Source organism: Elephas maximus, chromosome 22, assembly GCF_024166365.1.
Source record: "Elephas maximus indicus isolate mEleMax1 chromosome 22, mEleMax1 primary haplotype, whole genome shotgun sequence".
NCBI lineage: Eukaryota > Metazoa > Chordata > Mammalia > Proboscidea > Elephantidae > Elephas > Elephas maximus.
This window is the reverse complement of record NC_064840.1, coordinates 27,860,967-27,887,532: the sequence shown is the minus strand read 5'-3', so window position 1 is coordinate 27,887,532 and position 26,566 is coordinate 27,860,967. Positions and strand designations below refer to the sequence as shown.

The window sequence follows — 26,566 nt, the reverse complement described above, 5'->3', positions numbered from 1 at the left end:
AAACGCTAGCAAACAGCCATCTAAGATGCATCAATTGGTCTCAACCCACCTGGATCAAAGGAGAATGAAGAACACCAAAGACACAAGGCGATTACGAGCCCAAGAGACAGAAAGGGCCACATGAACGAGAGACTACATCATCCTGAGACTAGAAGAACTAGATGGTGTCCAGCTACAACTGATGACTGCCCTGACAGGGAACACAACAGAGAACCACTGAGGGAGCAGGAGAGCAGTGGGATGCAGACTCCAAATTCTCATAAGACCAGACTTAAATGGTCTAACTGAGACTAGAAGGACCCCAGTGGTCATGGCCCCCAGACCTTCTGTTGGCCCAGGACAGGAACCATTTCCGAAGCCAACTCTTCAGACATGGATTAGACTGGACAATGGGTTGGAGAGGGATGCTGGCGAGGAGTGAGCTTCTTGGATCAGGTGGACACTTGAGACTATGTTGGCATCTCCTGCCTGGAGGGGAGATGAGAGGGTGGAGGGGGTTAGAAGCTGACAAAATGGACATGAAAACAGAGAGTGGAGGGAGAGAGCAGGCTGTCTCATTACGGGAAGAGTAAGTGGGAGTGTGTAGCAAGGTGTATATGGGTTTTTGTGTGACAGACTGGCTTCATTTGTAAGCTTTCACTCAAAGCACAATAAAAATTATTTAAAAAAAAAAAAAAGAAAAGAAATTGCCCTCAATAATTTCAAAAGGATTAAGGTCATATGAAGTATGTTCTCTCATAACAATGTAATGAAATTAGAAATCAATAACACAAAGAAATTTGGGGAAGTCACAAACAGGTGGAAATGAAACAACACACTGCTAAATAATCAAGGAGTCAAAAAAGAAATGACAAAGAAAATTAAAAAAAAAACTTTGAAATGAATGAAAATGAAAACACAACCTAACCAAATTTTATGGTATGCAGCTAAAGCATTACTTAGAGGAAAATGTGTAGCTGCAAATGCCTACATGAAAAAACAAGAGTGCTCACTTCAGCAGCACATATACTAAAATTGGAATGATACAGAGAAGACCAGCATGGCCCCGGCGTAAGGATGACACACAAATTCATGAAGCGTTCCATGTTTTTTGGTAAACTTTCACTTAAAGTGCAATAAAAATAAAAATTAAAATAAATAAGTACAATGACAGAGAAAGAAAAAAAAAGAATTAAGAGTTCAAATCGATTACCTAATTTTCTGCCTTAACACACTGAAAAAAAAAAGAGCAAATAAAACCTACATCAAACAGAGGGTCGAAAATAATAAAGATTAAAGCAGAAATTAATGAAATAAAGACTAGAACAATAATAGAGAAAATCAATGACACCAAACGCTCATTCTTTGAAACAGAATTTCAAATTCTCATGGAATCTAGATTTTCTTGAGCCATAAAGGCTGGATGAACCACCAAAATGATCGCCTTGAGATAATCTTTACACCTTAAACCAAAAATATCCCCTGAAGTCTTCTTAAAACCAAACAATAGTTTAGCTTAGCTAGTAAAGAATATCTACCTTGAGCATTACACTCTTTTAAGAACTATCTATATGGGATCAAATTGACAACAGCAACTCGAAAGATTGGATAGGAACCTTGGGGGCAGTGAGTTTATGTCAATGGATGAGGAACGACACAGAAAAGGAGGGTAAGAATGGTTGTACAACTCAAACAATGTAATGAATATCATTGAATTGTACATGTAGAAACTGTTGAACTGGTGTATGTTTTGTTGCATATCTTCACAACAACAGATAAACAAAAATTTCTAAAAAGTTGGTTCTTTGAAAAGATCGACAAAATTGACAAACCTTTGGCTAGACCGGTCAAGAAACAGAACACTCAAATACTTAAAATCAACAGAGAGAAGACTCAAATATTAAAATCACTAAGAGGACACATCATGACTGTCCCTACTTAAATAAAAAGGATTAGAAGGGACTATTATGAACAACTGTATACCAGATGACACAGATAAAATGGACAAAGTCCTAGAAAAATATAAATTACCAAGAAACAGAAAATCTGAATAAACCTATAACAAGGATAAATATTGAATTAGTAACCAAAAAACTTCCCACAAAGAGAATCCCAGGCCCACATGGCTTCACTGTATCTTCCTCCAAACATTTGAAGAAACAATAATAGCAATTCTTCACAAACTCTTCCAAAAAATACAGGAGGAAGAAATCTTTTCCAACACATTCTATGAGGCCAGTATTACTCTGACACCAAAACTAGACAAAGACATCCTAAGAAAACCACAGACCAATAACCCTTATGAATACATATGCAAAAATCAACAGAATACTAGTAAATCAAATCCAGTAACATAAAAATGCCATACATAATCAAGTGGGATTTATCTCAGGAAAGCAAGGTTGATTTAACATCAAACATGAGTTAATGCAACATACAGTAACAAGAGAATAAAGGACAAAAACCACATTATCCTTTCAATAAAAAAAAAAAAAATTGATATAGGCAAAAAAGCTTTTGACAAAAGCCAACACCCCTTCATGATAAAATGACACTCAAAAAACTAGAATAGGAGGGAACTTCCCCAACCTGATAAAGGACATTCTACCAAAAAAAAAAAACACAGTTAACATCATACTTAATAGTGAAAGACTGAAAACTTTCCATGTAAGATCAGGAATAAGACAGAGATGTCCATTCTCCCTATTTCTCTTCAACATTGTTCTAGAGGTTTTAGCCAGGGCAATTAGGCAAGAAAAAGAAATAGAAAGCATCCAGACTGGAAAGGAAGATGACACAATCCTGTTGTCTTAGTTATCTAGCGCTACTGTAACAGAAATACTACAAGTGAATGACTTTAACAAAGAGAAATTTATGCTCTTACAGTCTAGGAGGCTAGAAGTCCAAATTCAGGGCAGCAGATCCAGGATAAGACCCTCTGTCAGTTCTGGGGAAGGTTCTTGTCATCAAATCTTACCCTGGTCTAGCAGCATCTCAGGACAAGGACCCCGGGTCCAAAGGACACACTCTCTCCCCCTGGTTCTTCATTCTTGGTGGCATGAGGTCCCTCTGTCTCTCTGTTCACATCTCTCTTTTACATCTCAAAAGAGATTGACTCAAGATACAACCTAATCTTGTAGATTGAATCCTTCTTCATTAAGGTAACTACCTCTAATCCTGCCTCATTAACATCACAGAAGTTTTACCACACATAGAATAATCATATCAGATGACAAAATAGCAGACTATCACACAATACTGGGAATCATTGCCTAGCCAAGCTGACACACATTTTGAGGCACACAATTCAATCTCTAATACTTGTATATAGAAAATCCTAATAAATCTACAATAAAACTATTAAAAACCCATTGCCGTCAAGTCGATTCTGACTCATAGCAACCCTATAAAACTAACAGAGCTAATAATTGAGTTCAATAAGGTTGCAGGATATAACATCAGTATACAAAAATCTACTGTATCTCTATACACCCACAATGAATAATCAAAAACAAATGATATTAAGAAGACAATTTCATTTATAATAGCAACAAAAAGAATAAAGTACTTTAGAATAAATTTAACAAAAATTTAACAAAAGAGATATAAGACATATACACTGAAAATTCAAAACATCAATGAAAAAAATTAAAGAAGACATAAATAAATGCAAAGGCATCCCATGTTCATGGATTGGAAGACTTAATAATGTTAAGATGGCAATACTCCTCAAATTGATCTAAAGATTCAATGTGGTCACTGTCAAAATCTGAGCTGGTTTATTTCTAGAAATTGACAAGCTGATCCTAAAACTTATGTGGAAATAGAAATAATTCACAATAGCCAAAATATCTAAACAGGAAGAACAAATTAGTATTGAGACTTACACTCCTCAATTTCAAAATTACTACAAAGCTTCAATAACCAAGAGTGAGTAATACTGACATAAGGATAGACATGTAGATCAATGGAATCTGTTAAGAGTCAGACATTTTGTCATGGATTGAATTATGTCCCCCAAAAAATGTGTATATCAACTTGGTTAGGCCATGATTCCCAGTATTCTGTGGTTGTCCTTCATTTTGTGATTGTAATTTTATGTTGGGATGATTAGGGTGGGATTATACCACCACCCTCACTCAGATCACCTCCCTGATCCAAGGTAAAGGGAGTTTCCCTGGGGTGTGGCCTGCACCACCTTTTATCTCTCAAGAGATGAAAGGGAAGCAAGCAGTGAGTTGGGGACCTCATACCACCAAGAAAGCAGCATCAGTAGAGCGCGTCCTTTGGACCCAGGGTCCCAGCGCCTAAGAAGCTCCTCAACCAAGGGAAGTTTGAGGACCAGGACCTTCTTCCAGAGCTGACAGACAGAGAAAGCCTTCCCCTGGAGCTGATGCCTTGAATTTGGATTTTTAGCCTACTTTACTGTGAGGAAATAAATTTCTCTTTGTTAAAGCATCCACTGTGGTATTTCTGGTATGGCAGCACTAGATAACTAAGACACATTTATAGTCAATTGATTTCCAAGGAGTGTTCAATTCAATGAGAAAAGAACAGTCTTTCAACAAATGTTGCTAAGACAAATAGATATCCACATGCAAACAATGGGGCTGGACCCCTCCCATCTCATACTATATATAAAAATCAACTCTATATGGATCAAAGACCTAACTGTAAGAACTAAAACTATAAAACTATTGTAAGAAAATATAGGTGTGAATCAACAGCATAACAATAATGCTTCTATTTATTGAGTACCATTATGATGATTATCCTACCTGACTTCATACACATGTTCTCACTTTTAAAGATGTGGCATCCCACTTCACCTTTTCCCAGCATTTTCCTGTTTTACACTCACCATACATAAGCCCTAAGCCTATTTTAAACATATGGCTTAAATGTGTAAAAAAGAACACTCCAAATGTTAAGTTCTAAGTTTAAAGTTATACAGGGACCTAGCGAACACATGGAATGTCTACTTGTTACTATTGTTTCAATTCATGAAAGTGGACATTAAAGGGCTAACAGCAAGGTACAAAATGATACATTAGTCATTCATTTCTTTATAATATTACTTTCTATTCTGTTAACTTCAAGTTCATGTTTTTAAACATAGAGGTCATTTTAATCTAAGCAGGAAGAAAAAAGCTATTTCAAATATACCCATAACAAAGCCTGATTACTGGAACTAGGAGCTATCAGAGAGAATGAACATACTTAAATTGCAAGGTTGGCTGCTCTGAAGCAAAAATCAGCAGCAGGTAACTAATAAATAGCCTTCCCTCTAGTCTCCAAAACTACAAAACTGATGCTCTGAAATCATCACAAACCACCTCAGGGTTATTAATTTGCAAAGCTTCCAAGATTCAATGAGAAATGTTTACAAGTTTGCATGAAACTGCAGTTTTCTGGGGAGAGTCCACAGCTCTGTTCAAGAACCTCAGCCCAACAGCACAGCACAAATGCCCAAAAAGTATCTGCTGTAAGAATAAATAAAGGGAATCCAAAAGGGGTTAAGAGCTAATGTACGACCCAACACTGCTTCCTCAGTTTCATCTTCCATCACCATCAAACTCCAGAATCACTCCAGGAGCGACTCGAGCCTTCTACTACAACTTACTGTAGTTGTCTTTCTGAATGAAACATTGCATCATATAACAAAGACGCTTACCGAGATTGGAGAATCCATCCTGAAGGGCCCATAATCGAGCCCAGGGGGCCGGGATGGGCTCCTCTGGTTCTTGGTCCTCGGGAATAGAGTAGAGTTCCTGAGTGGACACTGTGTCTACGGAACTCAGCGTCCCGGAGCTGGAGTGAGAGGACTGACTGGATGTGTGTACTGTGCCAGAGGAGGAGCCAGATGTGTTCTGGGACTGCGAAGAGCCGTGGGGCTGTGAGGAAAGGCCAGGGGACTGCAAGGAGCTGCTGTGCGACTGCCAGGAGGAGGAGAAGGCGGGCTGAGAGGAGGTGGCGGACTGAGAGGAGGTGGCGCCTTGAGACTGTGAGGAGGTGCCGTCTTGGGACTGCTGACAATCCATATCTGCCTCTCGAGACATCAGGACCTCAAAAAGCAAGTGTTCACCAATAAGATAAGTTTCAAGGAACAAAACTTAAAGTTCAAGAGTGAAAGGTGGGCAAATTACAATGGTTTTAAATTAAAAAAAAAAAAGACAGGATACACATGCTCTGCAAAAATTAAAATGCTACGTCTGCTGTGAGCACTATGCTCTTTTAAGATCTATCTACACGAGATCAAATTGTCAATAGCAACTTGAAAGGTTAGACAGGAAATTTAGGAGGCAATGAGTTTGTTAGTGTGGGAGGAACGAAAATGGCTGCACCACTCAAAGAATGTAATCAATGTAGATTTGTAAATGTAGAAGCTGTTGAATTGGTGTATGTCCTACTGTGTATATTCTCCACAACAAAAATAAGACAAATTATTTTAAAAAGTTAAAATGCTAACAATTTAGACCAATAGTTTTTGAGTTGGGGGGAATGGGGTCAAAGGCTCAAAAGCTTACATTCCCTCAATTTTTAAAAATTAGAAATGAAACCTAAACCCTATTCATTAATACAACTAACACTACACTTAAATTTCATATATATTTTGAGAGGGAAAGAAGGCGGGGAACTGTCAGGTGGACAAAGGTAGAAGCTGAGCAAAGAGAAACCATACAATGGCTAGGGTTGTCATTGACATAAAACACATCGGATGTCTCTCCTTCACCCTGACCCAGGCCTACTCCAGAAGGACAGAGACCATATCCAGTTTGTTCATTCCAGATCCCCTGGCACCTAACTTGGGTCAGGCCACTTAAAGAAACAGAGCACAAACCAGACTGCTCTAAACAACTCCACCTAGCTCTTCTGATGCTAAGTAACTATGGGTTCATCTTTTCAGCATCCCAAAAGGCCTTCCATTCTGGACAGAATTCTGAACCATTCTCTGAGTCACAGATACCATAACAGAGGCTCCCTTTCTTTAGAATTAACTTGATGGATAGTTATACTCAGACAACAGAACCTCCTGTAAAATCAAAGTAACTTGCAAGCCTGATCCAATTTGACTTTTTTTTTTTAATGGAAGTATTTCCTTTCCCCACATTCAGGTTAATCCTTCAGGAGAATGTTGTAAACAATGTTACTGCATTTACACAGCTTTCAAGATACAAAGGTCCTGAGGAGCTTTTCTTAAAACACAACAGGAAGGTGATGCCAGAGCTGAGTCTGCCACTCCAGAACCTGCTGGTCTAAAACTGCCTCAGCCAGGTTGGGTCCTTCTGTAGCTTTCTGAACAAGACTTCTTCGTCTGCATCTAGTCCCCGCCCTTGGTAAGTGGAGAAAGAAAGAGCGTGTCAAGAGGTGGCAGCCATCATTTGCTTAGGACAAGGGTCCACCCACTCAGACAAAAATAAAGAGCTGGGACCACCCCGGCCTCAGCAATAGTGAGAAGGTATGGTGGAGTTGCTAGAGGTGTAGAGCCTTGGAGTCAGAGGCCTGCCTCAAATCTTTGCATGACACTGGGCAGGTCCCAATCTCTCTGAGTCTCAGTTTACTCATATGAAAAAAGCAAATAAATAGTGAGGATTAAATGAAGTGATGCATGTAATGCTAGCCCTCTGCTCTCCCCACCTCCCCCTCCACCCCAGTAATGCATGATAACTGGGAGCTACTTATATCAGCAGGCCATGCGGAGTGGGGTGTGAAAGGCCACAATAACCACAGCAAAACCCATGACTGTGAACAGACTTCCAGTCCCGAAGAATCCTACAGCGAGAAAAAAGCCTCACATATGCAACACAATCTTTTTTCATATAAGAAACTGAGTCTCAAAGACGTCTCGTGCTGGCTGCCCATTCCCTGCCACCCCATCCCTCACACTTAAGGCCACTCGCAAGGCATCCGCTACACACACACACATAGGGCAGTGGGTTTCTTGTTCCTGCAGCGCATAGCAGCTAAAGTGGGTTCGCCAAAAATACTTACGATATTGAATTTAAATCATGGCAGTGATCATTAACATTCATAGAACTCCTTACAAAGCAACTTCGCTGTGATTTTTAAGAGCATAAACTTTTTAACTTCCCACCTTCTAGGTCTAGGCCAGTAGCAGCTTGTAAGTCACGAGGGAATGTAAACTTCACCTCCAAGTTTATCTACAAAGAAGGAAGAGTCGCCCACGTACTCGCCTCCCCCCCCCCCCGGGAGCTCAAATTCGGCAAAGCGGAAGCTCCAGAGATTCTGCTCGCATAAGACCCTGAGGACGGGATTCGAACCCCTAAAACACCCAAAAAAGTTTCCCCACTAAGACTCACCCTGCGAGCCCACCTGGAGTCGCGCACACTCGCCGCAGCCGACTCGCGCACACTCGCCGCAGCCGCAGCCGCAGCCAGCGGAGTGGCGCTAAAGATGTAATACAAACTCCTTCCTCAGCCAATCAAAAACACCCTCCGCCGCCCTGGGCCAATGAGGAGAAGCGGATGGGACCTTGGAAGTGTAGCCTCATTGCCTGCTGGGAGTTGTAGTTTAGATCTCAAAGCGGGACACAGAATCCAGGTTCCCCCCCTCCCCAAGGTGATCCCGCCCCCTCAGTTCCCACAGCCAATCAGCAGCACTAGTTAGGTCGCTCGCTAACTCCCCTTTCCCCCACAGGTGACCCAGGCGAGATAGGCCGTGGGCCAGATGTGGGGCGGGAGAGCTGGGGCCTTGCTCCGGGTGTGGGGGTTGAGGCCAGCATGGAGCCCCAGGAGGAGACCACTAAGCTGCAATGCTGCTTCGCAGGCCCGAAGCAACTCCCCGCGATGTTGGAAGTGCGGCGGCAGCCCAGGGGGCCCCACAGGGGAGGACATACTCTTCTGCCCGCAGTGCCGCGCGTTGCAGCCACCCGACCCCACTCGAGATTACTTCAGCCTCATGGATTGGTACGGGCGGCGGTTTTGGGAAAGGGGTCGAGACCATCGAGACGTGACGAACTGGTCAGCTAGAATGGTGGGCCGACCAGGCTTGGAGAAGAGGGGCCCTGAAAGATGGTTGGGGGCGGAGCCTGGGAGAATGGAGGTTGGGAAGTGGCCTGAGGGAGAGAAAATTAAGGGGCGGGGTCTGAGGGAAGGGCCGGAGAGATGAGGGATGGAGACTTGAGGGGGGGACTTGAGGTGCGAAGCCTGAGAGGAGAAATTGAGGGCTGGACCTAGGACAAGGGAGACCTGGGGAGCAGAGTAAGAAAGGTTAAAGTTGGGTTGAAACTCTTAAAGAAAGGAATACTAATGTATAGTCCAAGTTAAGGGAGTAAAAACCAAAAAAACACTTGCCATGGAGTGGATCTTGAATCATAGTGATCTTACAGAGTAGAACTGACCCATAAGGCAGTTCTGCAAATCTTTCTCCCACAGAGAGGCCGGTGGGCTTGAACCACCAACCTTTGGGTTAGCAGCCAAGCTTTTAGCCAGTGCACCAATAGGGATCTTTAAGGGAGTAAAAGCACAGAAAAACTAGTATTGTGGGCAGGATTTAAAGGAAAAGTGGGAATTGAAGGTGGAGGGTCCCAGAAATGGGTGTTTTTTCCCATTTTCCTCTGAAATTGAGCTTGGAGAGGTGATGAAATGTGGGTGGAGATGGACTGGTTAGGTGATAAGGCAGACTCTAGGAACTGATAGCTAAAATGAGTTGGATTAAAGGAAAGTGGGAGATCTAGGAGAGAGAAAGTTTGGGTGAAGTTCAGCATTGCCCCTTCCCTCAACTCCAGGATCTGCCCCCACAGGTCACTGAGCACTTATTATGGGCTGCAATGACACTACCCTTTAATTTCTTCAGTGTGCCAATTTTGTTCCCACTCCAGGGCCTTTGCACTTGTGGTTCCTTTTGACTGGATGGCTCTTTCCTTTGATATTTGAATACTCCTCCACAAATTCAGGTCTCCCCTCAAATGTCATCTCTTCATCCACTCCATTCACCACTCTCTTTGACCCAGTTCTGTTTTCATTCATAGCACCAACCACTATTTGAAACCATCCCCCATGAGAGCAGGAACCAGGCTTATAGAAGACAAATCTTTAATTATTTGTTCCATGAATTTCATCTACTGGTTTTCTTCCAGCAACCGTTCCTTCAGAGTTGACACCATGAAGCTCCAGCATAGGTACCAGCAACTACAGCGTCTCGTTCATCCAGATTTCTTCAGCCAGAGGTCTCAGGTAGTCTATTGGCTACCCCCAATCATCCCAAACACACATGTACACACTAGATGGGTGGCAGTGGCCTTGTGGTTATGTAATTATCACGGAACAAGCCGGACAACCAGCTCTACCCTATGGCAGCCTGACCTCAGCCAGCCAGGCCTTGGAGCTGTCATGCACTCACAGCTTTTATCTAACTTCCCAGCAGACTAAAACCAATCAGTTGAAAATTAAGACAGCTCATCCGACACCAGTTCTATTTTGGCTACTTCCTGAGGTCTCCACCCATCAGCCTTTTTTTTTTTTAATTATGGTAAAAATATACATAATAAAACATATGCCACTTCAACAGTTTTTACATGTATAATTCAGTAACACTGATTATATTCTTTATGTTTTACAACCATTATCACTATCCTTTTCCAAATTATTCCACTACAATTAACATAAACGCAGTGCCCTCTAAGCAGTAACTCCCTTTTCTCCCCTTCCCTCCCACCTCTAGTAACCACTATATTTGCCTCTTTCATATAAGTCAGATCATACGGTATTTGCCCTTTTATGACTGACTTGCTTCACTCAGCATAATGTTTTCAAGGTTCATCCATGCTGTGACATGCATCAGGACTTTCATTTCTTTTTATGGCCCAGTAACCCATCAGCCTTTTTAAAACAGTTTGTGAATGTAAGATGGTTAATTTGGATGATAATAAGACTGCCTTCATCTCCCACTAACAGACTGAAAAGGACTTCTCAGTGAAGCATTCGACCCTGGTGAATGATGCCTATAAGACCCTTCTGGCACCCCTAAGCAGGGGACTATACCTTGTAAGGTGATTTCCCAACTCTTTTATGCGTGACTGCCTGGTGCTTATTGTGTTGTGGGACACCTGCTCCCCTCTAATCAGAGAAAAGCGCTTGAGACCTGAGCTGATCCAGAGACCCAATATTTAGCCTCAAAGATACTACACGAGTATCATTTTCTCTGAGTATTCTCTGCAAATGTTACTTGCCCCAGTTGCTTTTTTTTCTTTTCTTTTTTTTTGACACCATTTTCTATAAATTTCAAAGATTTGATGATGACTTTTAATGAAGGGTAATTTTTGGTTTCTTTTGGGAGAAGTCTTAAACTCCAGAAAATTTTAGAACTTAATAGAATCTTTACAAACATTTAGTTCAACCTCTGAGTAGAAGAGTAACTCCCCAGGGTCACACAGGTCCAAGGAGCACAGAGAGGGATCCTGTCCCAGCACTCTGTCTCGGCCCAGGCTTTTGGCACCTACTCTTAACGCTTTCGTTATTAGGACAGCTCGAGTTTTCCCCATGAGCGATATTATGTTCTAAGGTGTGAATAGGAATTACAGGACTCTGGCCATAGTTTCCTAAACAGAACTTATTTTGTCTGCTTTATACCTCAATAGCTAAAACTCCGTGGAATAGAGATTCCCGAAGGGACAGATGAAATGGACAAGCAATTCCTCGTGGAAATAATGGAAATCAATGAAAAACTCGCAGAAGCTCAACATGAAGGTGCTGTCAATGAGATTGAATCCGTTGTCGCAGGTAAAAGATGAAACGGTGCCAAGGCACTTTGTTATGGATATATACCTAGGGTTAAGTGAAAGACGAGTATAGAGAGAAAATTACTGGTTATCATGATGATTCAGGGAATTTTTTTTCTTGACCATACAGAAACCAATGTTGTCTGGAGGTTAAACTTGCAACGTCCCTCTGGAAAAAAAATACCAAACCCTCTGCCATCAAGTCAATTCTGACTCATAGTGGCCCTATAAAAGGCAGCCTTAAATCAAGAATGTAATACTATCGGCTGCTAAGCAAAAGGTTGGTGGTTCAAACTCACCCAACCGCTCCACAGGAGAAAGACCTGGAAATCTGCTCCCATAAAGACTACAGCCTAGAAAACTCTATGGAGCAGTTCTACTCTGTCATATGGGATCACTATGAGTAGAAATCGACTCTGTGGCACCCAACAACAACAGTATTTTGCAGATTGGAATGTTCCTTCCCACCCGTGATGTCATTTAGATACTGTGATTATCTCTGACAGGGAAAATGTGTCTTAGAATTTCATGGAATTTCCCAAGGTCACACAGCAGATATGTAGCAAAGCAAAGATTGAGACCCTGTTCTTCAGACCCCATATAGCTTCGTTTTCTACTTTATTCTGTAGAAAAGACTCCAGGGTTCTCACTCAGACTGGATGCACTTACAAACTTTCCCAAATGTTTACGTAGTGCCTACTATGTATCAAGCACTGTGCTTGACACTGAGGATATAGCAGTGAACAAGAAAGACATGGCCTGTGCCTTCTATATATTTCAATTTAACACGTCCAAAATGGAATTCATGAGTGGCCTCCCTTTCCTCAATGGGAAAAAAAAAAAAGAGCAACCTGTTGCTCTTCCAGGGTTCTTCTCTAAGCACATGGCACCATCCAGTTTTATAAGTCTAAACACTGGGGAGCCATCCTTAACAATTTTATTCTCCCTTACCATCCATCTCCAAGTCTTACAGAGATGACTTTTTTAATGCATCTCAAATCTATCTACCCATCTATTTTCACTGCCGCTACCCTGTTCCAAGCTATCATTCTCTCTTACTTGCACACCTACAGTAGCCCCTGGCTGGTCTGTCTATATCTTCTAGCTCCATGTATAATATTCCTACACTGTCACTTGTGTGATCTTTTTGAAACTCAAATCTAATCATATAACCCCTCGCTTTGCTTATAAACTTGGGGTAGTTTCCTACTGCTCTCAGGTTAAAGACCAAACTCCTTAGCATGGTTAAAAGGCCCTGCATGGTCTGGCCTCTGCTTTCTTCCTCTTTGCCCCCTCCACTCCAGCCAGACCAGCCACTTCCAATCCCTCATCTATACCAGGCATCTTCCTACCCCAGGGCCTTTGCACGTGCTATTGCTTCTGTCTGAAACCTTCTCCTTCAGCCCATCGAGTTAACTCCTCCTCTTTCAGATCTGGGGGATATTTTCCTCAGAGAAACCATTCTTGACCTCTCCATTAACACCTTTTGGCAATGTGTACCCCACCATTGTAGGAATAATCACAGTTAAAACTTTACTGTTCTGTGTGAGATTATTAGATCAATATCAGCTTTACCCATTACACTGGAAGTTCTGCAGAGGCAGAAATTGTGTCTGCTTTTTGCTTCCCTCGCATCCTAAGCACATAACACAGAACTGAGAGCATAGTAGGGGCTTAGTAAATGTTTGTTAAATGAGTGAATAAATGATAAACAAATTAAAAGCAGTAAAATAGAAGTTGTGGTGGGGGGACTGTCAGCTAGGGACATATGGACATTAAGTCCAGTAGTATAGGTAGAGGAGAAATTCAGGATTGCAGTCAGAGCCTGGCTGCTGCTTGGGAGGCAGGGGAGCGTGAAGACCTGGGGGTGAGGTGGATCTGGGTTCAGTCCCAACGTTGCCACTGCCTCTCTACATGGCCTTGAGTAAGTGACTTCACCACTTTGAACCTCAGTCTCCTCATCTGTAAAAGGAGGACAATATTAGTACTGGTTGTTGCAAGGATTAAGTTAAATGAGATTAAGCATGTAACACACTTAATACAGTGCCTGGTGTGAAGTAAGTGCTCAATCAATGGCAGTGGTTATTCTAGCTCTATATTAAATGTTTGACTTTGACCAGGTCACTGACCTTCACTTGGATTTATTTCTAAACTCCCTTCCAAAAGGTACCTGCTAAAGCCCAGGTAGAGTGAATGTTCAAGGGTATAAATCTAGCATTGAAGCGAGAACTTTGGTGCTTCCAGACTAGTAGGCCGGTGCTCTTTTTGTCCATACCATACTGCCAGCTGAGTAGCAAGTTTTCAAACACTGGACTGGGAGTCAGGTGACTTGGGGTCTGTTCACAATACCTCCACTCACCAACCATGAGAGCATGGGAAAATCCCCCAATACTGATCATGTCAACCTTGGGATATAAAAAATAATAATATTGCTGTTGAGTCGATTCCAACCCAATAACCTTGTAGGGCAGAATAGAACTGCCCCATAGGGTTTCCAAGACTGTAATCTTTATGGAAGCAGACTGCCACATCTTTCTTTTGTGGAGCAGCTGGTGGGTTCAAACTACTGACCTACAGGTTAGCATCCAAGCATTTAAACACTGCACCACTAGGGCTCCTTCCGTAGGATATAATGTAATTGAAAGTGCTTTGAAAACAGGCAATATAAACATGATTGATACTAGTCATATCTTACTGAGAAAGTCTTCATTCCCTAATGAGGAAACAACAGGAATATGAGGTAGCTACTCGTTTACTTCAGTGAACATCTCTTTTAAGGCATAGTATGATGTAATGTAAATGTTTCATCTTCCTGGGAGGCTGTATAATTTGTAAATGGTTGCCTAAAACACTCTGTATTGCTCTGCTGATAGACAATCCAGGTATATTAATTTTCTTCTTGCTGAAATCTGAAGGAGTTAGACTGCTTGATAGAGAGAATCAGGGCATTTGTCTTTTTTTTCCCCCCAGTGATTCTACAGCCATTTTATGAGCTTTGGTGATTGCCCCCGAGACCTTTCATAGGATAAAAAAAGATGGTGTAACTAGGGTCAGGCAGTGCTGTACTAAACAGGAGCTGCCATCCTAGAACATGTAGAAACAAGGGTTATGAAGACTTACCACAGATCCAAACTTCCTGCTTTGCCATGTTCAACCCAGTATGATTAAAAAGTGTTGTCTTCTTATCAAGAGTCTATTTAAATAGAAAAATTAATGGTTTTCTCTTTCAGTCAAACAGAAAGAATGTATTGACAGTGCAAGCAGAGCTTTTGAACAAGGTATTTTCTTTGCTTCTTGACTTTCTTAGGTATGGAAAGAAATTGTAAGCAATGAGGTATAACCATTCATTCAACAAATAGCATTATATACCCACCTTATAACAGGCACATAACCCATTGCTGTTGAGTCAGTTCCGACTCAGCAACCCTATAAATAAAACCAAACTAAACCCACTGCCATCGAGTCAATTTTAACTCATAGTGACCCTATAGGACAGAGTAGAACTGCCCCATAGAATTTCCGAGGAGCACCTGGCAGATTCTAACTGCTGACCTCTTGGTTAGCAGCCATAGCACTTAACCACCACACCACCAGGGTTTCCGATACATAAACCAAAAAAAAACAAACCCTTTGCCATCAAGTCGATTCCGACTCATAGCGACCCTATAGGACAGAGTAGAACTGCCTCATAGAACTTCCAAGGAATGGCTGGTGGATTCGAACTCCCAACCTTTTGGTTAGCAGCCGATCTCTTAACCACTGTGCCATCAGGGCTCCCAACAGATACATGGAGAAATATAAAATATACATGAGTCTACACTTCTGCCTTCAAGGATTCAGAGCCTTACTGGAAAAACAAGCTATGTACCAAAAACAAAGAAATGCCAATTAAACATTATAAAGGATAAAGTACAGTACTTCATTACCCTTTGGCAAGTAGAAGATAAGATGAGGTATGTGGACTGAAGCCAACAGGGCAGGGCTCTGAAGGCAAAGCTGAAGGGTCAACATTTAGCAAAGCCAGCATACCGTTTTCTTTTGCAAAGCCCTGGAGGGCAGATGCCCAAGGCAGAAATGTGCCTAAATTGTTGTTGCAATTGTTAGTTGCATTGAGTTGCCTTAATTGTTGTTGTACTGTTACTTGCATGGAGTTGGCAATGACTCTTGGCAACCCATGGAACACTGCCCAGTCCTGTACCATCTTCACAGTTGTTGATACGCTCAAGAATAGTCCGTTGTTGCAGCCACTGTGTATTTTGAGTGCCTTCCAACCTAGGGGGCTCATCTTCCAGCACTGTTGTTGTTAAGTGCCATCAAGACAGTTCCAATTCATAGTGACCCGGCACTATATTGAACAATATTATATTGTGATCCACAGAGTTTTCATTGGCTAATTTTTGGAAATAGATCACCAAGGCTTTTCTCCTAGTCTGTCTTAGTGTGGAAGCTCCACTGAACCTGCTGGGTGACTCCACTAGTATTTGAAATACTGGTGGCATAGTTTCCAGCATCATAAGCAACACAAAAGCTACGTAGTATGGTAAACTCACAGACAGGTGGTGGGTACCTGAAAACAAGTATGAAATTTTCATCCTGGTCCCTATTGCCCCTGGCTCTCAGGCTGAAGAGACTGGATCTAGCTATTTTTAAGCAAGAACAACCTTTCTCCTCATCCCTGATCTGTGCTATCCCTTTAAAAAAAGGGAATAATGGCACTTTGGCTTAGGAATCATTTGAATGCAAGAAGAAAAAGCCATGTAAGTTGATCCAGATAAAGGGAGCTAGTTATACGACATAGGGCTATCTCCCAGAATCCAAAGGGAAAATACCAAAGATGATTATAGCATAGTGAGATAAGCACTTTTCTGGGGCAGGACCTGGAAGCCAAAAAGCAGTCTGGAACCAAGACAGCTCTGGTCATGGGTCCAGCCCTCTAGAAGTCCACCCTGACCTCCTCTTCATTAACTAGACCCATCCACTTGCTCCAAAATGGCCTCCCCCACAGTATGACTCCTGGGTCCTCTAAACTCTATTACCTTTTTAAGAATAAGGCCTTTCACCATCGGACTAGAGTCTTCTAGACCCAAGTCTAGATTCCTGGGAGAATTTGATTGGCCCAGCTTGAGCCAGATGTCCACTCTAGTCCAATCAACTCAGGCCAAGGGGGTAGGTTTACACAGTACACTGCCCACTTTTTAGGGACTATAGGTGTGGATTCTGAGAAGTGGGCAGAGGCAGATTTTCTAAAAAGAGTAGGGTAAATATAGGTTGACAGCAGGATAGATAGGAACCTGGCCCAACCTAGCTGTCTGAAATGGAATGTTCTTAATGCACTGGTTAACATGGGTAGGATGTGTTCCAGCAGGGCCCACCCAAAAAACCCTGTTATACCTTTGTAGGTGTATACTTTTATTTGTTTAGTTAGAAGGAGCCCTGGTGGCACAGTGGTTAAGCAAAGGTCGGTGGTTCAAACCCACAAGCTACTCCACGGGAGAAAGATGTGGAGTCTGCTTCTGTAAAGATTACAGTCTCAGAAACCCTATAGGGCAGTTCTACTCTGCCCTGCAGGGCAGCTATGAGTCAGAATCGACTTGACAGCAGTGGGATTTGTTTAATTATGAAATACAATACAAAAAAGAATAAATGATGTATAAGTACAATTGAAAGAATAATAATAGAACAAACACTCATGTCCCCACCACCAGGCATAAGATGCAGAACATGACCATTACCTTCCAAGCCCCCATGGGCCCTTTGCCATTGTATCCCCTTCCATGGTAACCACTCCCTTGACTTTTGTGTTAAATCATTCCCTTGCTTTTCTTGACAGTTTTAATATGTGAATATAAATTTATTATTTAGTTTTGCATAATTTTTGAATTTATATAAATGGAATCACACCTCACATATTTTCTGTGACTCGCTTTGTTACTTAATATCACATCTTTGCAGTCATTGGGTTGATGCAGGTAGCTATCTATTCACTGGATGCTGGTCTGACACCCCACCCTCCTGTTATGATAACCAAAAATGTCTCCAGACATTGCCAAATGTCCCCTGGAGGGCAAATAACACACACACACACACACACACACACACACGTTGAAAACCACCAGTGTAAAGGCGTCTGTCCCAGGACTGTAAGCCCCTTGAGCGTAGCCTGTACCTGAGCATGCAGCACAGAGGAAGCACCCCGTGCTTCCACATCCTCTTCAGGGTTATGACTGCCACGGGTGGAAAACTTTTAAAACACAACCTATTTATTACTTTGGGACTGTCCTGAACAGAGTCGAACTTCGCTTATTTGAAATCTGAATCCTGTAAACAAGTCTGCTCTTGCCCCTGGTTAATCCCTTTGTCCCCTCAACGACCCAGATGGCATCCCTGTCCATTGCTCAGATGTACTGAGTGATGGATGGGCCTTCCAGAGCCCAGGGCCCAGCTTTGGCCTAGCTGCCTTGGGCAATAGAGTTGGTTTGATTCTTGACTGAAATGAAGCCTGACATCAATGTCTCTGTTTATTTCAGATGACTTTGAAAAAGCCAAGGAAATTTTAACAAAAATGAGATACTTGTTAAATGTAGAAGAAAAGATCAAGTTAAAGAAGATTCCACTCTAATTGTTGCTAGTTTAAACCTTTTAAAAATAAAGCTGCTGTATATTTCTTTTCTGGCTTTTGGTAGTTGAGAAGGAGCCCTGGTGGTGCAGTGTTTAAAGGGCTCAGCTGCTAACCAAAAGGTCGGTGGTTTGAACCCACTAGCCACTCTGTGGGAGAAAGATGTGGCAATCTGCTTCCGTAAAGATTTACAGCCTTGGAATGTGTCCTGTAGGGTTACTGTGAATCAAAACCAACTCAACGGCAGTGGGTTTTGGTGGGTTTGGTAATTGAGAATAGATATGTTTTAACTGCTTATACCATCTTTATGTATGTCATGCTTTAGTGGTCATTTCTTCATCTGACACTTTACACAACACACACACACACACACACACACACACACACACGGGCTGATGGATGAACAGGTGGGTACAAGGCCAACCTGAAGCCCAAGAGCAGGGGTCAGCAAACTTTTTCTGTAAAGGGCCAGAAAATATTTCTGGCTTCGTGGGCCATAGGGTCTCTCTCATAACCTCTCAACTCTGCCGTTGTAGCACAAAAGCAGCCATAAGCAATGTATAAACAAATAGACAAGCTGTGTTCCAATAACGTTATTTACAAGAGTACGCAGTAGATTGGGTTTGACCATGAGATTGCCAGCCTCTGCCCTACAGCCACATCTTTTTTCTAATGGAATGACTACATTAAGATAGTCACCATGTTAGATAGTGTGACAGTGGGACTTTCTGTTTGGTAAACATGCAAATTATCATGAATTAGTCTGGTGGAGGAATCCCCGAAGCCTTGAAGCCATGGCTTCCCGAAGGCTCTGTGAACCCAGAACTAAAACCATTCCCAAAGCCCACTCACTCTTCAGACAAAGATTAGACTGGACTATAAAATATGAAATAATACTCATGAAGACTATGCTTTTAGTTCAAGCAGATATACAAGTCCAAAAGGGCAGCTCCTGTCCAGAGGCAGGACAAGAAGGCAGGAAGGGACAGGAGCTGTTTAGATGGACACAGGAAACCCAGGGTGGAAAGGGGGAGTGTGCTGTCACATTAAGGGATTGCAACTAGTGTCACATAACAATATGTGTATAAATTTTTGTATGAGAAATTAACTAGAGCTGTAAACTTTCACCTAAAGCACAATTTAAAAAAAAAAAGTCTGGCATTGAATGCTAACCACATTTTCCCCTTCACCTTGGTGAGGTAGATAGAGCACTTTTAATTTCTCTCTGGACACTTCACACTGCCTTGTCACAATTTCCATGCTCCTATAATTCAGCCCAAAGCAGTTCCACTTACCTTTCTGGATCTTTTGGGATTCAGTTTAAGTTCTTCATTAATTTCCAGATAGAAGAAGAAGAAAAAAGTATTTTAAGTCTCTGGATCAAGGAAGATTAAAATAGCAAGTAGAAAATTCTGCTTAAAAAAATTCCAATTCAAATTCTTCCAGAAGAAATCACTTGTTTATAATTTTTAAAAGTCAGGGGTCTGAACCAAGGGCTTAAATACTACTACGAGAGCTTAAAAGTGCAGCTCCTTTGCATTCTGCCTGATCGTTCTCTGAGAATTTACACCTTGTGAATCTTGATCCAGTAATAGTTATCATTTTAGCATTTACCAATCTTCAGAAGGCCAATTAACCACAGCAGCTGTCTATCCTAACGTTAGTTGGGAATATCAGTACAATCTCCACCCCCGTCACAGTTTACAAGGAGAGAGAGTTACATGTCTGGAAGCACACTGGGAGTCCTTTAAGAAGATAATTACAGTGTGAACATTTGTTCCGTTTAAATTGCCTACCTCTCCCAAGAAGCAGGAGATGAAAGGAGTGTTTGAATACTTCTGTGGATAATATTCATTCATTCTTCAGGACCAAAACAATCTGACCACAAAAAGAAAGCAGATAAATATTGCCTGATACAACATCTTTGGAGGAACTTCAAAAAAAACTTTCTCCTCACCTGCTTGCAGGCTGGACCTCAGCAAACCATTTCTGACTTGGGGAATAAATAAAAAAAGACATTGTGAGTCATGGCTTCTGAGGTCAGTGTGATTACTTTCTCTTTTTTCTCTTCCCAATTCTTTCCCTTTTAGTCTAAACCCTAAATTTATCTGGACTCCTAAATCCAGGAACCTTTTCAAGTGTTCCCTAATTTATGGATTAAAGTTTCTGGCCAACAGGCAAACAAGTTAAGCATCTGTCCCAGCCCCTAAAGATCCTTGGTGGTGCAATGGTTAAGTGTTCAGCTGCTAACCTAAAGGTTAGTGGTTCAAACCCACCCAGTGGCTCCATGGGAGAAATACCTGGTGATCTGCTTCTGTAAAAATTACAGCCTTTGAGGACGGTGGGGACCAGGGTCTTGGAACATTTAGCTCAATTGGCATAACATGGTTTATATAGAAAATGTTCAACATTTACTGTGGTGAGTAGTGTCTGAGGTGTGAAAAACCTGTGAGTGACCATCTAGGATACTCCACTGGTCTCATCCCTTTGGGAACAAGGAAGAATGAAGAAAACTAAAGATGTAAGGGAAAGATTAGTCCAAAGGACTAATGGACCACATCTACCACAGCTTCCACCAGACTAAGCCCAGTACAACTAGGTGGTGCCTGGCTAGCACCACTGAATGCTCTGACAGGGATCACAATAGAGGGTCTCAGACAGAGCTGGAAAAAAATGTAGAACAAAATTCTAACTCAAAAATAAAGACCAGACTTGCTGCCCTGACAGAGACTGGAGAAACTTTTACCGCCAAGGGAATGGAGGCCCTCCGGACTCAATGGGTCCTTGTAAGAATACACAGAGGAGACAATTTTGGGTTCATCTCTAACAGGTTTATTTTACTTGTGACAAGTAAAATGAGTCTTTGGGGGCTTATACCTCTCCAAAAGACTGGCTCAGAAAGGGGAGGCAAGGCTAGGGCTTATATAGCTTTGGTGGTGACGATAGAGTAATGAATATTTAGTAGGTTTCTGTCAAGGGGCAGGTACTTCTCAGAACCGCAGTGCTACGAAATTAGGTTGCACATGCATTGGAATCCAAGATAGAACCTGCTGATATTCAAGATGGAGTCCTCTCCGCAGCCCTTGGCATCACTTATTACGGGGTATAGCGCAGGCACACTGATCTTCGGCACTACATCGCCATCTTCCCGTTCTAAGGAAGGTTAAACAGCTGTCGTACTTTGTTCTTCTGTGCATGCAGAGCCTGTAAAGGGGAAAAGGACTAGAAAAACAGTAAGAAGGAAATAGTAATTCTTGGGTTGTTTCAACCTTATGTTGACAGGATGTGATTCCTGTTTTTCCAACTTCTAGATGGTAATCTTTTAACAGCTCTTTTTGTTCTGCCAGCATGGTTAACCCTATCTGTCTCAAAACCCTGAGAGTAAGGCCCCCCTGACACCCTCTCAGCTCAGTAATGAAGTCACTCTTGAGGTTCACCCTTCAGCCAAAGACTGGACAGGCCCATAAAACAAAAGCAGACTAAAGTGGCACACCAGGCCTGGGGCAAGGACTAGAAGGCAGGAGGGGACAGGAAAGCTGGTAATAGGGAACCTAAGGTTGAGAAGGGAGAATGTTGACATGATATGTTGACATGGGGTGGTTAATCAATGTTATAAAACAATATGTGTACTATTTAATGAGAAACTAGTTCTGTAAATCTTCATCTAAAGTGCAATAAAAAAATATTACAGCCTAGAAAACCCTATGGGGCAGTTCTACTCTGTCACATGGCATCACTGTAAGTTGGAATACACTCAATAGCATCCAATCCATAGTAGCCTGTGAATATCCACTGCCATCCAACCTGAGCATCAATGCAGTGACTGGGAGTGGCACTCTTACCTTAAAATTTGATCACATCTCTCAATGAACTAAGAGTGTGACCAAACAGGGAGAAATTGAAAGCCTGACTAAATTAGGCCCAAAATGGAGTCGTTCCTGCTAAGCTCCCCCCAAAAAGGAAAACCCCATTGCAGTCAAGTCAGCTATGACTCATAGTGACCCAACAAGACAGAGTAGAACTGCCCCATGGAGTTTCCAAGGAGCGGCTGGTGAATTTGAACTGCTGACCTTTTGGTTAGCAGCCCAGGTCTTAGCCACTGTACCACCAAGGCTCCAGTGCTGAGCCCCAGGCCAGCAAATCAAAACCTAAGTTTTCATTTCACGTAAATGCCTAACTTTCCCAGGAGCTAAATCTAAGACAATCTATTGACTCTCCTGGAAATGGAAACTTAAACTAGCCAATCAGTACTTGCCTACTATATTTAAACTAACTCAAATTTTTACCTTATCCCAAATAAGGAAAGAAAATGCCCACCAGCCAATCCTAAATTTACCTAGTACAAGCTTCCTTGTTAGAAAACCCATTCACACTGTACCTAGCTTCTGACTTTCAGACCACACATTCCCTGGTTCATAAACTGTAAAATAAAGCTAATGAATTTATGCACAAATTTAGTATTTAAAAATTTTATTTTTAACAGTTCTGGCAACAACCCCCAGCCTCTACCCCAACTTCTACCCCACCCCCCACCCCCAATATTCCTTATACAGTAACAAATCAGAGGTTTTGACTAATTTGTGACTATTTCTTCCCAGGTTCTGGTCTCTGTCTTGAGTTTGAATCCTAGTTCCCCCACTTATCTGCTATGAGCCGGTGATTGTGCTAAGCCTCATTTCCTCATCTTTAAAATAATGATAATAATACCTATCTATACAAATTGCTAAGCACAGTGCATGGCACATGCAGAATAAGCACTCAAATGTGACTTTTTTTTTTTATAATGACTATTTACTTTGGTAACAAAGTCATGCCTTTTGTTATTGAAGAATAAATACCCTTTCAACAGTTTCAAAAAAAAAAAAAGTTTCAAGCACCTACTTTATTCAGGAGAATGCTCAGCCTTGGGAACAATACACAGTACTATTAGACGCTTACTATCTATTTGGGGAGATGACTTTTATACCAAGAACCAAAATAATAATAAAAGCTCCTATCTGTTGAACGACCACTGTGTGTCAGGCACTGTGTACAGTGTTTTACATGTATCCCGTCAAATTATACCCAAGTGGACTCATTTTGAGGTGAAAAAAAAGGCTTCGAGAATCCGAAGAGCTGGGCTTCAAACCCAGGTCTGTCTGCAAAGCCCATGGACTCAGGCTGAACCCACCAGCTGAGAGGATTAAACAATTCATAATGGGGATTAAAAATTTCATGACAAGAGCTGCCATGTATCAGGACCTGCATCATGCCCAGCAGAGGCAGAATTTGAACCTAGTTCCAATTTCCAAAGCCTGAGTATATGGCTTCACTAGGCTTAGGGAGGGATCACTCCCAGGTGTGGTAACGAGGGAAGATGGCTTCAGGAGAAGTAGAATCCAGATAGTAGAGAGAAGCTGTGTGAAGGATTCCCAAGATTACCCACAGGTTTGATGATTCACTAGAAGAACTCACAGGACTCAGCATGTAGTCCTACTCACAGCTATGATTTATTACAGCAAAAGGATACAATGCAAAATCAGCAAGGGGGAAAAGGTACATAGGGTGAAGTCTAGTGGAAACCAGGTGCAAGCTTTCCAGAGTGCCAGCAGAGTCACACAGCAACAAGGTATGACAATACTGGACGCTCATTAGAGACTCAATACCCAAGGATTTTTTTGGGAGCTAGTCAGGTAGACAACATTTGTTGAGCACGAGCTCATCAGGTGGACTAAGGAAGGAAGAAGGTAAATCACAAATTGTATTTGCTATACTGTTTTTTTTTTATACTGCAGATTGAAAACCCTGGTGCAGTGGTTAAGAGCTATAGCTGCTAGTCTGAAACTAGAAGAACTAGATGGTACCCAGCTACAACCAATGACTGCCCTGACAGAGAACACAACAGAGAATCATTGATGGAGCAGGAGAGCACTGGGATGCAGACCTCAAACTCTCATAAAAAGACCAGACTTAATGGTCTGACTGAGACTAAAAGGACCCCGTAGGTCATGGTCCTCAGATCTTCTGTTAGCCCAAGACTGGAACCATTCCCAAAGCCAACTCTTCAAAGAGGGATTGGACTGGACTATAAGATAGAAAATGATACGAGTGAGGGGTGAGCTTCTTGGCTCAAGTAGACATGTGACACTAAGAGGGCAGCTCCTGTCTGGAGGGGAGTTAAGAAGGCAGAGGGGGACAGAAGCTGGCTGAATGGACACGGAGAATACAGAGTAGAGAGAAGGAGTGTGCTGTCTCATTAGGGGGAGAGCAGCTAAAAAAAGGCAAGGTGTATATAAATTTTTGTATGAGAGACTGACTTGACTTGTAAACTTTCACTTAAAGCACAATAAAAATAAAATAAAAAGGGCTACAGCTGCTAACCAAAAGGTCAGCAGTTTGAATCCATCAGGCATTCCTTGGAAACCATATGGGGCAGTTCTACTCTGTCCTAAGGGGTCGCTGTGAGTCAGAATCGAGTCGAGGGCAACGGGTTTGGTTTATACTGCAGATGACATGGAATCAGACAGAACTGGGTTTAACATTTGGTACCTCCCCTTTTGTTTTGCATTTGGTTTTTTGCATTTGCATTGGGTAAATCTGCTGCAAAATCTCTCCTTAAAGTGTTAAAAAGCAAAGATGTCACCTTGAGAACTAAGGTGCCCGTGACCCAAGCCATGGTGTTTTCAATCACCCGGTATGCATGCAAAAGCTGGACAATGAATAAGGAAGGCCAAAGGAGAATTCAAGAAAACCAAACTTGTTGCCATCAAGTTGATTCCAACTCAAGGCTACCCTATAGGACAGAGTAGAACTGCCCCATAGGGTTTCCAAGGAGTGGCTGCTGGATTCAAACTGCCGACCTTTTGGTTAGCAGATGTCATGGATTGAATTATGTCCCCCCAAAATATGTGTATCGAGGCCATGATTCCCAGGACCCAGAGGCACCCTGCTCCTTCAGCGAGCCACTGCCCAAAGGCGCTCAGCTCTCTTGCTCAGTGGGCCTACTGCGCTGTCTCATGCCGGTCTCCTGCCTCTGCTGCCACCCTTTCTCTGCTACTGCTTCTCATTGTCTACAATGTTACAACTCTCTCTCTCATTGAGCTGGTTCTAGGTGCTTCTTGCCACAGGGATCCCAGGTCCAAAGGACACAGTCCACTCCTGGCTCTTCTTCCTTGGTGGTGGTGAGACCCTTTCCTTCCCACCTCCAGGAAGGCTTATTTTAAGTCTAAGGGGATGGCAATACTGACCAGTCCCTTCGTTAAAGTTCCATAGACCTTATTTGCATGGTCCCACCCCCAAACGGGTACCCTGAAGTTTATTTGCATTATTAGCAAGCTATCCAATCCTCTTGGCAAGCTACAATTACCTCATTTGTGGACTCCCACCCAATCACTTGGGTAGGTGTCGCAAGACCGTGGCGAGAAAGACCATATAAAAGTGATCCATCGCACCACATCGCTGAATCCTCAAACTGGCGCTTTCAGGCAGGAACTATCATCCCCATTTCACAGATGGAAAAACTAAGGCTTTGAATGGTGTCTTAGTTATCTAGTGCTGCTATAACAGAAATACAAGTGGGTGGCTTTAACAAATAGAAATTTATTCTCTCACAGTCCACGAGGCTAAAAGTCTGAATTCAGGGCACCAGCTCCCGGGGAAGGTTTTTTCTCTTTTGGTTCTGGGGGAAAGTCCTTATCATCAATCTTCCCCTAGTCTTAAGAGTTTCTCGGCGCAGGGACTATGGGTCTAAAGGATGTGCTCTGCTGTTTTCTTACTGGTACAAGGTCTCTCTCTTCTCAGTTCCGCTCTGTCCCCCACATCTCAAAAGAGATTGACTCAGGATACAATCCAATCCTGCAGACTGAATCCTGCCTCATGAACTCAACTCCCTCCAATCCTGCCCCATCAACACCATAGACGTTAGGATTCACAATACATAGGACAATCACATCAGATGACAAAATGATGGAGAACCACACAATACAGGGAATCACGGCCTAGCCAAGTCAACACACATCATTGGAGGACACAATTTAATCCAGAACAAATGGCAAAGTAGCTTTCCCAAGACCACACAGTAATAGTTTGGGGGCAAATCAAAACCAGGTCCCCAACTTCAGAAAATGCTTCTAAGCACTCTCTATATTGCCAAGTGTTGGCCATGGAGCCATCGCTTCTCTCTCTGCTGCTTTTATATATTTTCAGTTACATTGTTATAAGAAGGCCTAGTGGCACAATGCTATGGCTTGGGT

General features: G+C 42.3%; 2 protein-coding genes and 1 non-coding gene across 9 annotated transcripts in view; 2 read left to right on the top strand and 1 right to left on the bottom strand.

The window, feature by feature from the left end:
- The window catches only part of CHEK2 (checkpoint kinase 2), a 47,297-nt gene extending 38,931 nt beyond the window's left edge, over positions 1-8,366 (bottom strand). The window contains exons 1-2 of one of the 2 annotated variants that reach the window (XM_049866451.1): positions 8,301-8,366; positions 5,654-6,044 (exon numbers count right to left, since the gene is read on the bottom strand). In XM_049866451.1, the coding sequence (XP_049722408.1) occupies positions 5,654-6,038 (385 nt within the window). In that variant the 5' untranslated portion in view covers positions 6,039-6,044; positions 8,301-8,366. The remainder of the gene's footprint in view (positions 1-5,653; positions 6,045-8,300) is intronic. The other variant, XM_049866452.1, reaches the window with a different exon arrangement.
- LOC126066159 (U6 spliceosomal RNA) lies at positions 985-1,091 on the top strand. Its single transcript, XR_007515015.1, has one exon. It is a non-coding gene; the product is annotated as a U6 spliceosomal RNA (small nuclear RNA).
- Positions 8,367-8,613: 247 nt separating the features above from the next.
- On the top strand, positions 8,614-25,279 carry HSCB (HscB mitochondrial iron-sulfur cluster cochaperone). Of its 6 annotated transcripts, none has more exons than XM_049866497.1 (6): positions 8,614-8,906; positions 10,079-10,175; positions 10,896-10,985; positions 11,579-11,720; positions 14,950-14,997; positions 20,202-22,819. In XM_049866497.1, the coding sequence occupies exons 1-6, from the start codon at positions 8,668-8,670 to the stop codon at positions 20,342-20,344; spliced, it is 759 nt and encodes a 252-aa protein (XP_049722454.1). In that variant the 5' UTR covers positions 8,614-8,667; the 3' UTR covers positions 20,345-22,819. The 6 variants fall into 6 exon arrangements, with proteins under 6 accessions (XP_049722454.1, XP_049722455.1, XP_049722456.1 ...); XM_049866499.1 differs by lacking the exon at positions 20,202-22,819 and adding an exon at positions 18,247-20,194 and having other exon boundaries at positions 8,615-8,906; XM_049866498.1 differs by lacking the exon at positions 14,950-14,997.
- The last annotated feature ends 1,287 nt before the right edge of the window (positions 25,280-26,566 follow it).

Excerpts from the sequence above, each read along its gene's own strand:
- HSCB (XM_049866497.1), top strand. The coding sequence starts at position 8,668 with ATGTGGGGCGGGAGAGCTGGGGCCTTGCTCCGGGTGTGGGGGTTGAGG. Across the intron at positions 10,176-10,895 it reads TCTTCAGCCAGAGGTCTCAG|ACTGAAAAGGACTTCTCAGT; the intron begins GTAGTCTATTGG and ends TCCCACTAACAG. Across the intron at positions 11,721-14,949 it reads GATTGAATCCGTTGTCGCAG|TCAAACAGAAAGAATGTATT; the intron begins GTAAAAGATGAA and ends TTTCTCTTTCAG.